This window comes from Bufo bufo, chromosome 1 (assembly GCF_905171765.1).
Source record: "Bufo bufo chromosome 1, aBufBuf1.1, whole genome shotgun sequence".
NCBI classification, from domain to species: Eukaryota; Metazoa; Chordata; class Amphibia; order Anura; family Bufonidae; genus Bufo; species Bufo bufo.
This window is the reverse complement of record NC_053389.1, coordinates 764,515,511-764,527,861: the sequence shown is the minus strand read 5'-3', so window position 1 is coordinate 764,527,861 and position 12,351 is coordinate 764,515,511. Positions and strand designations below refer to the sequence as shown.

The 12,351-nt window shown below is 43.4% G+C and overlaps 1 protein-coding gene across 9 annotated transcripts in view; it reads left to right on the top strand.

The window, feature by feature from the left end:
• The first annotated feature begins 1,011 nt into the window (after positions 1-1,011).
• LOC120986238 (CD209 antigen-like protein C) overlaps positions 1,012-12,351 on the top strand; it is a 69,097-nt gene continuing 57,757 nt past the window's right edge. For 8 of the 9 annotated variants that reach the window (XR_005775658.1, XR_005775659.1, XM_040414698.1 and 5 more), the window contains exons 1-2: positions 1,012-1,128; positions 9,777-9,911. Coding sequence is in view for 7 of the 9 variants with exons in the window: in XM_040414698.1 (XP_040270632.1) it covers positions 1,086-1,128; positions 9,777-9,911 (178 nt within the window). In the remaining 2 variants the exon portion in view is untranslated. The remainder of the gene's footprint in view (positions 1,129-9,776; positions 9,912-12,351) is intronic. The other variant, XM_040414700.1, reaches the window with a different exon arrangement.

The window sequence follows — 12,351 nt, the reverse complement described above, 5'->3', positions numbered from 1 at the left end:
TCGCTGCGCCCACAATCATTGTACCCCTCAGATGCCGCATTTATAGCTGATCACGGCATTGGACAGTTTTCCTTAGCATTAGTTTTGAGTTAAAAGTGTATCTGTGGAACAGATTTGGAGCCCTGATCGCTATGAAGATATCTGAAGCAATTTAACAGTTAATTAAAAATATCACATCATTTTGGACTTAGGGTACTTTCACACTAGCGTTATTCTTTTCCGGTATTGATTTCCGTCCTAGTGGCTCAATACCGGAAAAAAAACTGATCAGTTTTATCCCCATGCATTTTGAATGGGGTGCATTCTGTTCTGTATGCATCAGGATGTCTTCAGTTCAGTCACTCTTACGGTATTTGGCCGGAGAAAATTCTGCAGCATGCTCTGTATTTTCTCCGGCCATAATTCCGGAACACTTGCCGGAATGCCGGATCTGGCATTATTTTCCATTGAAATGCATTAATGCCGGATCCGGCCCCAAGTGTTCCGGCATGCGCAGACCTTTAAAAAATGTGAAAAAGATAAATACCGGATCCGTTTTTCCGGATGACAACCGGAGAGACGGATCCGGTATTGCAATGCATTTGTTAGATGAATCCGCATCCGGATCCGTCTACAAATGGTATCCGTTTGCATACAGATTGCCGTATCCGGCAGGCAGTTCCGACGACGGAACTGCCTGCCGTAACCCAGCAACGCAAGTGTGAAAGTAGCCTTAGATTAAAAAAAAATGGTGCTCAGTGGTAAACATTTCCTTTAAGACCAAAACCGCTTCAGTACTGACTGCCTAAATATAATGAAAAAATAATTCCTTGTAGAGTTGTTTCTAGTTGGGTGTGGGTATAGTTCTGCTCTGATGGTCTTGTAGAGGAAGCGAAAGTAAGCTTTGTAATAGCATTATAAACCCACAAAATACACATTTACTGTACATGCCGATAAACCGCCACAACACAATCACCAAATATCTGGGCTGGGAAGGGGAAGTTTGGTTGTGGGTTGATTATTTGAATGTGGTCTGACAGTCATCTTCTCATATAAAGGTTATCCATTCCTAACTCATAACGATTATCAGACGTCAAGGGGCAAAAATGCAGAACTTGTATGGGAATTCAATGGGAAGATCTAAACAAGGTATGGAAAGCATTTTTTATTTTAAACTTATAGTTATTGTTTTTGGGGAGTTGAGGAGGAATAAGAACCATTGGATAAATGCCGGTAAGAATCATGTTTTTTTCTTAGACACTTGTGTAACCGGGACAGCTGTTGTTTTTTTTTTTTGTATTTTTGTGTGTACGTATTTTGTAGTGTTAGGCTAGGTCTACACGACGACATTTGTTGCGCGACATTTTGTTGCACCAATGTCGCGTGCCTATTTTTATAATGGCAGTCTATGGTGTCGCACTGCAACATGCAACATGCATGTCGCAGTCGCAGCATGTCGCGTGTTGAAGTGCGACATGGGAATTTTAGCTGTGAATTACTATCTGAATACGAGAGGAACCCAGTTTAGTGCACATAATGGTTTCATCTTGCAACTACTGGAATATATTCTAACACATAATTTTTTCCTTTTTAAGGGCTCCTTCTACCACCAGCTCAGGGGGACCGCGATGGGGAATTCCTGTGCCCCCACGTATGCGAATCTCCTCCTGGGCTGGTGGGAGGATACCGTCGTCTTCCCAGATCAGCACCCATGGTGGAGTGAGAACATCTCTTTTTGGACTCGTTATATAGACGATGTCTTCCTGATCTGGGAAGGAAGTATTCCAGCTTTCCACAGTTTCATTGATACCCTCAATCACAATGAGATCGGCTTGAGCTTCACCTATGAAACCCAATTAGAGCAGATTACCTTTTTGGACGTGGTGGTGAGTAAAATAGAGGGTACCTTAAATACATCTGTTTTTCGGAAACCCACGGCAACTAACAGTATCCTCCATTGGGAGAGCCATCACCCCACCGCGGTCAAAAAGGGTATCCCAAGGGGACAATATCTGCGAGTCCGCAGAAATTGCTCGTCGGGAGGCAACTTTTACCAAGAGTCAGCAAAGCTCAGGAAGAGACTGAGTGAAAGGGGTTATCCTGCCAGGATCCTTAGGGACTCCTTTCAGTTTGCAGAGTCTAAGAAAAGAGACGAGCTCCTGATACCAAGATTGAGAGATACAGACGACCACCTGATACGTCTCATCTCTACTTTTGACTCTGGTAATGGTGAAGTGGTGTCTATACTTAGAAGGCACTGGGCAATTTTAACTATGGACCCTGACCTCACACAGGTAATTAGGGACTATCCGCAGGTAACTTACCGTAAAGGGAGAAGCCTGCGAGATCGTTTAGTCCATAGCCATTATGAGGGCCCAAAGAGAGAAGGCACATGGCTAGACCGTAGGCCCCTTGGTGTCTTTAAGTGTGGTTCCTGCAAAGCGTGTAACTTCATAAACCCATCTAAAACAATAACGTGCTCGGTAACCCAACGATCCTTTGCGATTCGTGATTTCGCCAATTGCAAAACCAAAGGCGTAGTATATATTTGCCAATGTAGCTGTCCCCTGGACTACATTGGCAAAACCAAGAGGGAATTACGGAGAAGAATCTGTGAACATCTGAACGATATTAAAAAATTAAAGGATACCCCGGTGGCTCATCATTTTAATAATTGCCACAAAGGAGATGTGAGCTCTGCTCTTTTCTCGGTGTTGGAGGTGGTCCCCTTTCCTGAGAGGAGGGGCGACTGGGACAGAAGGATTCTTCAAAAGGAGTCCTCCTGGATTTACCGTTTCCAATCCCAGTCCCCCCTCGGTCTCAATGAAAGACTCAATTTCGCTTGCTTTATTTAATATCCTCCTTGTCCTGTGTTTAAATCCATGACGCTCCTCAGTAAGTTTATTTTCTCAGTATCACTGGTATGTGACCCATGGTCTCTGTGCCGATCAGTGCGAAAAGCACCACATTTTATTTAAAAAAAGGGGGTACTCAAGACTGATTCCCCCATATCTGTAAATACTACCTGTTACCTCCTAAATTTTATCAATATCAATAAAGAGGCAGGTTGTCACCCATCATGATAGATATCTTATACATCCTGTCTGCTCTGTGATTCTTGTCTGTCCTCTCTGGGGGCTGTTACTATGGGTTTCTTTTAACAACTGTGCCCCCAGGGTATATTTTTGCTGATCCGTCAGCACAGTTTTATTGTGGACATACTTTCTCACAGCCGTCACTCTCAGTGTTAACATGCTGGCCATTCTTCCCATCTAAACACCCATTACAAATTCTGCATCGTTAGCACGGCCTCTGCTGTCCTCCGGCGCCGGCATCGGGCCCTATGCGGCTCACGATGCGTTCCACGGCACCGGAAGTGACGCGGACCGGAAGTCCTTTGCGTTCCATTATGCGTTCCAGGAGACCGGAAGTGCTTTTTCCGGCGTCCGGACGCATCGACCAGACCCTATAAATGGGTTTTATATTGACTGGCATTCTACCTGGGCCCAAAGCAGGCTACTGGGGGAGTCTTGGCCAGCACCAGCACTATGTAAGTCTTGCTATACTTTTTAAATCTCCTGAGAGTTATCTACTGAGCTGTGATTGATTATTATATCTTATACTGAAGTGTCCCCTTTATACTAATTTTTTTCTAGGTATCACGTGTTGATGTAGTTATCCTGCCCTTGGTAATACTATATCTACGCTCCCTCCATTGACCATCTATAGCTAAGTATCGGTTTAATTATATTGTCATTTTTTTGTATCATTGGTCACATCTACATCTTTGCTGGACTCTGTCCAAATGTTTACCTACCTCCTGATGAGCCTGTTTCTATACAGGTGAAACGCGTTGAGGTTTGTGTTATAAGATTGGCATATTTTTTTAAAAACGTGCGTACTGTGTATTGGAGTGGAATGGTGATCCACAGAGCATCTGGACCCCCTGCCACCCACTTGTTTATATTTATTCTTGGATTCCGGAGAGGAGGGGTGGTGACCTTGGCCATCTTAACCACCGGTCCCCTCCGGTGTATAATTATATTTTTTGATACTGTCACTGTATTTCTATTATCTTTCCCTGGTTAGGGTTAATCTAGGGATTTGACAGTCCTAGGTTCGGGGACAGGGAACCTCCACCATCAGGGGGTTACCCTGGGCTGAGCAGTTTTTAGGGCTTTTAGGGTAAGCATCCTGTCTGCCCTGCCCTCCTCAGACCGTGTACTATTTTTCGATTTAATCCTCGATCCGCCTGAATCGATTGACAGTTTTTTTGTGTCACTAGCATATGTGTTAACCAGGGGTCACTACTCCCCTGTCAAAAGAATTTTATATATAAATCCTTTTGAAATTGTAGTACACCTTTTTTGGTATGAACATACCTATACCCGCACTATAACAAAATAAAGGTATTTTTAAAAGTCACTAATTCCGAATAGCAATTTATGTTAAACTTCTGTGATAAATTAATCCAATAAAAATCAAATTATTAGGCAATTATTGCGAGACCATAGACTGCCATTATAAAATTGTTGCGCGACATTGGTGCAACAAAATGTTGCACGACAAATGTTGCAGTGTAGTTGTGCCCTATCTGTCGCGCGACAAATGTCGTCGTGTAGACCTAGCCTTAGGGTGACCATACAAATTAGACTTATCTCCTCCGGGAACAAAGGATCTGACATTTATAATCCAGCATGTTACACAGGTACAGTACAATGGTGGTAATCAGGCATTTTAAGGTTCCAATATATTCTTTGGGCTCTACATGGTACACCAAGGAGCGTCATCACAAGAAGCTACTACACACAACATTCCCAATCCTTTATTTTCAAGTGAGACAAGCCAACACCGAAGGCAGGGGCTTAGCTATAGGGGAAGCAACTGCTTTGGGGCCCAAACTCAGATGGGGCCCACTCAGGAGGAGGACTGAAAGATTTTATTGTCAGGGGCCCCTCAACATTACATACGGTGACAGTGTAGGAAACGGATGAAGCGGCTGCCGGGTGTAGTCTGAGAGAATGATCTTGACTAGCCACAGGAGTGAGGGTTGCACGGGAGAAGGGGGTTTCAAAGAAGTTGCTGGGGAAGGACCGTTCAAAAATTTTCTGTGGGGTCTAGTCAGTTCTAGTTACGCCACTGACCAAAAGTGTCTGCCCTCTCACCACTCAGAACACACAAGCAAGCTCTGCCAATGCAGGCGCTTGATGGGCTTCTGCCCACCAACAAAAAGGCAAGCAGGTCCTCCAGATGTGTTCCATATCCTTACATTTCTTTAACTGTATTTTCACACATGGAAGATTTGTTTCTGAATGGGGCCTGCAGAAATCCACGATCATCATGCAGGAACAACCAATTCAGACGAGCGGACCTACTGTAATTAAGAAGGTTCTGCAACAAATCTGACAAGTGTGACTATGCCAATCATTTTTTAAAACTTTTGGCAGATTATAGTGACATGAGAGGTTTCTCTTGTTGGTTAGTGCATTCGCCAAGCACTAAATCATGAGTGCAGAAGCGTTCCATTGAACGCCTGTGCCTCTTTGTTTCAATTTGTTTCTGCTCAGTTCTCTGGATGTATAGAAAGCTGACCATAAAAAATCTGATACCTTTTAAGCTGCCCATAATCCTCCTCCTGTACATGAGCTTCAACAGGGAATAGGGATTAAGGCTCATCTCCAAGGGGAACAAGCTTCTGACTCCAGCATGTTATGTAGGTACGGTATAATGGGTGTAATCAGGCATTTTAAGGTTCAGATAGATTCTTTGGGCTCTATATGGAACACCAAGGAGAGTCATCACAAGAAGCTACTGTACACAATGCTGTCAAAGCCTGATTAGGGTCCAGAAGCTTTAAAGGGGTTATGCCATGACCACATGTATCACCTAGCCACAGAATAGAGGATACATGCATGATTACTGGGGGTCGTACAACTAGGACCTCCATTGATCACTAGAATGGGTGTTCCAAGCCCACTGTTCTGGAGGAGTTTGAATGGAGGGTTGGTAAGGCATATGCCCTGCCATGAAAGAGGTAATTAGTCTTTGTATTTTTTGGGATAGTTACCCAAGAGATGATTATATACAAACCGGATTCCAAAAAAGTTGGGACACTATACAAATCGTGAATAAAAACTGAATGCAATGATGTGGAGGTACCAACTTCTAATATTTTATTCAGAATAGAACATAAATCACTGAACAAAAGTTTAAACTGAGAAAATGTACCATTTTAAAGGGAAAAATGTGTTGAATCAGAATTTTATGGTGTCAACAAATCCCCAAAAAGTTGGGACAAGGCCATTTTCACCACTGTGTGGCATCTCCCCTTCTTCTTACAACACTCAACAGACGTCTGGGGACCGAGGAGACCAGTTTCTCAAGTTTAGAAATAGGAATGCTCTCCCATTCTTGTCTAATACAGGCCTCTAACTGTTCAATCGTCTTGGGCCTTCTTTGTTGCACCTTCCTCTTTATGATGCACCAAATGTTCTCTATAGGTGAAAGATCTGGACTGCAGACTTGCCATTTCAGTACCCGGATCCTTCTCCTACGCAGCCATGATGTTGTGATTGATGCAGAATGTGGTCTGGCATTATCTTGTTGAAAAATACAGGGTCTTCCCTGAAAGAGATGACGTCTGGATGGGAGCATTTGTTGTTCTAGAACCTGAATATATTTTTCTGCATTGATGGTGCCTTTCCAGACATGCAAGCTGCCCATGCCACACGCACTCATGCAACCCCATACCATCAGAGATGCAGGCTTCTGAACTGAGCATTGATAACAACTTGGGTTGTCCTTGTCCTCTTTGGTCCGGATGACATGGCGTCCCAGATTTCCAAAAAGAACTTCGAATCGTGACTCGTCTGACCACAGAACAGTCTTCCATTTTGCCACACTCCATTTTAAATGATCCCTGGCCCAGTGAAAACGCCTGAGCTTGTGGATCTTGCTTAGAAATGGCTTCTTCTTTGCACTGTAGAGTTTCAGCTGGCAACGGTGGATTGTGTTCACTGACAATGGTTTCTGGAAGTATTCCTGAGCCCATTCTGTGATTTCCTTTACAGTAGCATTCCTGTTTGTGGTGCAGTGTCGTTTAAGGGCCCGGAGATCACAGACATCCAGTATGGTTTTACGGCCTTGACCCTTACGCACAGAGATTGTTCCAGATTCTCTGAATTTTCGGATGATGTTATGCACAGTTGATGATGATAGATGCAAAGTCTTTGCAATTTTTCGCTGGGTAACACCTTTCTGATATTGCTCCACTATCTTTCTGCACAACATTGTGGGAATTGGTGATCCTCTACCCATCTTGGCTTCTGAGAGACACTGCCACTCTGAGAAGCTCTTTTTATACCCAATCATGTTGCCAATTGACCTAATTAGTGTTAATTGGTCTTCCAGCTCTTCGTTATGCTACTTGTCCCAACTTTTTGGGGATTTGTTGACACCGTGAAATTTTGAATCAACGTATTTTTCCTTTAAAATGATACATTTACTCGGATAAAATGTTTGATCTGTCATCTACGTTCTATTACAAATAAAATATTGACATTTGCCATCTCCACATCATTGCATTCAGTTTTTATTCACAATTTGTTTAGTGTCCCAACTTTTTTGGAATCCGGTTTGTAGATACAGTAACAACATAAGAAACTGAGCAGCGTGAAGAATGGTTGAAAGAGTTGAACGTTCAATACAAACCAGAAGTGGAATCATGTGAACAATGGAGTTTATGGCATCTAATAAGATATATAATTTCTTTTTCTTAGCTGTATGAATGAAATTGAAAAAAACAACAACTTAGGCTCCATTCACACGTCCGTAGATAGGGTCCGCAAATATCCGGAACGGGTGCGGACCCATTCATTCTCTATGGGGACGGAATGGATGCGGAGAGCACACTATGTGCTCTCCGCATCCGCATTTCCGAAGCGCGCCCCCGATCTTCCGGTCCGCACCTCTGGAAAAAAATAGAACATGTCCTATTCTTGTCCGCAATTGCGGCCACTAAACTACAAGCTAGAAACATGGAGACAGAAGCAGATAGGTTCTTCTCACTGTTGGATTGTCTTCACCCTCACATACCAGAGCAGTGCGATTTAAATATTTCTTAGGCTACTTTCACACTAGCATTAAAGTTTTCCGTTATTGAGCTCCGTCATAGGGTCTCAATACCGGAAAAGAACCAGTTTTGTCCTAATGCATTCTGAATGGAAAGCAATCCGTTCAGTATGCATCAGGATGTCCTCCGTTCCGTCCCTTTTGCAGTATTTTATCAGGCCAAAATTCCGGAACACTTGCCGGATTGCCGGATCAGGCATTTATTTCCATTGAAATGTATTAATGCCGGATCCGGTACCAAGTGTGCAGGAAATTTCCGCAATGACGGATTGCGCAGACCTTTAAAAAGGTGAAAAAAATAAATACAGATCTGTATTTTTCCGGATTACACCGGAGAGACGGATCCGATATTTCAATGCATTTGTCAGACGGATCCTCATCCGGATCCGAAAACAAATGATATCCATTTGCATGTGGATTTCCAGAACTGCCTGCTGGAATTTTTTTAAACGCTAGTGTGAAAGTACCCTTAGTTGAACAAACCGAAAATAAATTGTTCAAGCTGAGCATTTCTTACAGTAAATATATTTGCCAATTTTAACCTCTCCTTTGAGACAATCTATTTCTGTCCTACAAAGGTTGCACATTGCTTTAGGACAGGAAAAACACATTCTGGGTGGCCGATCAAGCAAGACGTGCCATTCTCACCAAAGTGCCTCACAAAATCCTTTCCAGATATAATGATGCTCAACCAGCTTTTAGTGAAGAGTTCATACGTCAGGTTATTGGCCAGTTTGAAATATTTGCTTATTTGCAATCACAAGGGGCCTTATGGACCATTGTTGGCCAAATATTCCAATTTACATCAGTGTAAAAATAATAGAAACGTTCCGGATTGTGGATGAAAAAATGAAAAAAACACCACCTCCTGAAGGTCCTGATAGGCTGCGTCCTTAAAGGCGTTGTCCAGGATTTTGTTATTGATGGCCTATCCTCAGTTAGGCCATCAACATCTGATTGTTGGAGTATGACACTCCGCACCCTGCCATGCAACTGTTTCAGTATAGCTCCAGCTTCTGGAGCCGGAAATACACAGCTCTGCCCATTGGGTGGTGAACGGAGCTGGTTACTGCATCACTACTCTCACCGAAGTCATTGAAATGACAATCTTTATTGATAGCTGGGCAATTCTAGACTTTCCTACATTTTTTCCAATTCAAGGGGATGCCTGGTTTAGAAAACGTATTTGAAAATCAGCAATTAGGTACATTAATACACATCTTAGAGCCTGTTCACATCACATTTTGACTTTTGAGCCTTCTATCAGAAAGGTAGGTCTGGAGGACTTAAAACATATACCTCTGATGGAAGGCTCAAAAGTATATCACTGTATAGGCATATGGTGGCATATGTCCCCCCCACATACTGTTTTGTTGCTGTATACTGATGATACTCTTTTGGCCTCTGTCTGACTAATGGAGCCCTATGTACACATTTAGCGTATACATCAGGAGGTTTCCTGATGTACATGCTAGACGTAGGGCAAAAACGTTATATGATCAAGCCCTTACTGGGGAATACGCAGGGAACAGAGGTGAGGCAGCAGAAGGTGACCTATATATGTATTACTGTACTTGCTGGAGGCATCCTATCCCCCATTAAGTACTGTAATTTGTACGGTAAAATGAGCATTACTGACGTTATATCAACTTTGCCTTTATGTCCAGCCAACACTTTGACTAATGATATGGATGATGATGATGACTATGAGAACGCCAATCCTTGTGACTCAGCACCAGTTGTGCCCTCCAGGAAGACTAGGAGAATTAAGAATGCTATGAAAGAGGACCTGGCTTTGAAACGTAATGTATACACGTTGACAAACTAAGCTCTAATACGTCTATAGTGAAGAACATTGCTGCTTTCGTTTTGCCAAATAACAGCCCAAAATGTTAAATTATATGCCAATGAGATTTCAATTCAGTATCTCCAGCAGAAGAATGACTTGAAAACCTAGTGCAAAAAACGGTAACAGGGCCCCTGTCATTTATAGTATTGTCTCCTCATATATAGGCAGAGGTCCCCCTTAGTCTCCAGGGTATGGGTGTGAATAAATCTTCTGCATGCCCTATAGTTATTGTATACCACGGATGAACAGTAAGTGCTATCAACCCAATCGTTAGTGCAGTGACTCACCAGGCCACTGCTAGTGATAGGACTTGATATGTTACATAGTCTTAATGAGAGATGAGCAAAGTTTTGAAAAATTCAAATTGGCAACTTTGCCGAAGTTAGCCAAGAAATTTGATTAGTTACGAATTAATTTGTCACAAATCGGTATAAATCAGGTATACCCAGGCCACTTAGGATACGGCCACACGGAGCAGCTAAACTGCTGTGAAGAACCGTGCGGCCAACTAGCTCGCAGCTGCCTTTCATTTATTAATGAAGACCACACTGTACTGTATAGTCCTTCTTCAATGTTAAAGGCCATGTGGCACCTTTAAACAGGGGCTGTTGCTGTTATGGAGTGGCTGGTTAGGTGGGGGGACAATATGCATATTATTGCTGTTCTTCCCTGCAATCTCCTGCAGGTTATTTGACAGTAAACACAGAATATTAATCATCTCTGGCATACCCACTTCTCCAATCCCAGCGCTCTCCTGCCCTACAGGTGGGAGCCCTTCTTCTGCCATCTGCTTTTCCTCCTTTATCACATCATCTAATATCAATGAGAATTGTCACCAGGAACATCCAGCTCCTCCTCTCTCTGCATCTTGCTGACTTTTCTAGGACATGGAGACTTTGAAGGATGATTTGGAAGAAGTAAAGCCAGCAATAGATGAGGATGGTCATCATTAAGATCTGGCCACTCTAAGGGGTGTAGACTAGATGGTATTGGTTGGCACACTGGCACCGGAATAATAAAGGCTTTTCATCTTATTGTATTGAATTATATTTATGACTGATGTAGGAATGAGTAAAAAATAAAACTGATGCAGCATAAGTATCACTGCACTGTCCTTGCATTGTCTTTGCAGTCTCCCTGCACTCTCCATGCACTCTCCCTCTCTAATATTAATATTAATCATTTTCAGTAACACTGTCCCTAGCACATGAGCACTTGTCACATCTCTCCCTACAATCAGCTCACAGGACAATGGCGCAGATGCGTAGGGTGGCCACTGGCTTCACCACAGAAAGCCGGACCTCACCAGCCACGCCCCCATACTGATAATCCAATCCTGCCTCCATAAACCATGCCCCCGCCTCTGTGAAGCCACACCCCACCCCATGGACGGCTGGGGAAAAAACGGGGGGAGGAGAGGGAAGAACTTTCTGAATAGAAGGTGAGCTGGGGCAGCCGGGGTGATTCTCTCCCCCTCAGTCAGCCACAGGGAGTCATGTCTGCGGCTCTAGTGACTGACTGGGGGTGAAAGAAGCCTCAGTCAGTTGCTGCAGCTCACGCTCAGACAGCGCAGTGCCGCTGTCTGAGCGTGAGCTACTGAAAGGGCGGACATCCCTGTGTCCGTCTAGGCTCTGCGCCGGACGGAGGACAGGGAGCCAGAAAACCGGACTGTCCGACCTAAAACCGTATGTCTGGCCACCCTGTCTGCACGGCTGTCTGCACGGCATTATGGGTGATCTTGTGTTCCCGGGCTTTCTAACTTTCTAACATGTGCATTTTAAGAAAACCTGATTTGTTGCAACGAAGCACAACAAAAATTGGACTGAATTCCACTTTGCATGCTTCGCTTCGCTCAACACTAGTCTTAATATTTCATAATGTATTATACTATACTATGTCAATTATTTATACTTCTGGCTAAATCACATGTTTAAAGGGATTTTCTCATTTCAAATATTGGTGTCATATCGCTAGGATATGACACCACCAATGCCAGATAGGTGTGGGACCCGCACCTACAGTACAGACCAAAAGTTTGGACACACCTTCTCATTCAAAGAGGTTTCTTTATTTTCATGACTATGAAGGCATCAAAACTATGAATTAACACATGTGGAATTATATACATAACAAACAAGTGTGAAACAACTGAAAATATGTCATATTCTAGGTTCTTCAAAGTAGCCACCTTTTGCTTTGATTACTGCTTTGCACACTCTTGGCATTCTCTTGATGAGCTTCAAGAGGTAGTCCCCTGAAATGGTCTTCCAACAGTCTTGAAGGAGTTCCCAGAGATGCTTAGCACTTGTTGGCCCTTTTGCCTTCACTCTGCGGTCCAGCTCACCCCAAACCATCTCGATTGGGTTCAGGTCCGGTGACTGTGGAGGCCAGGT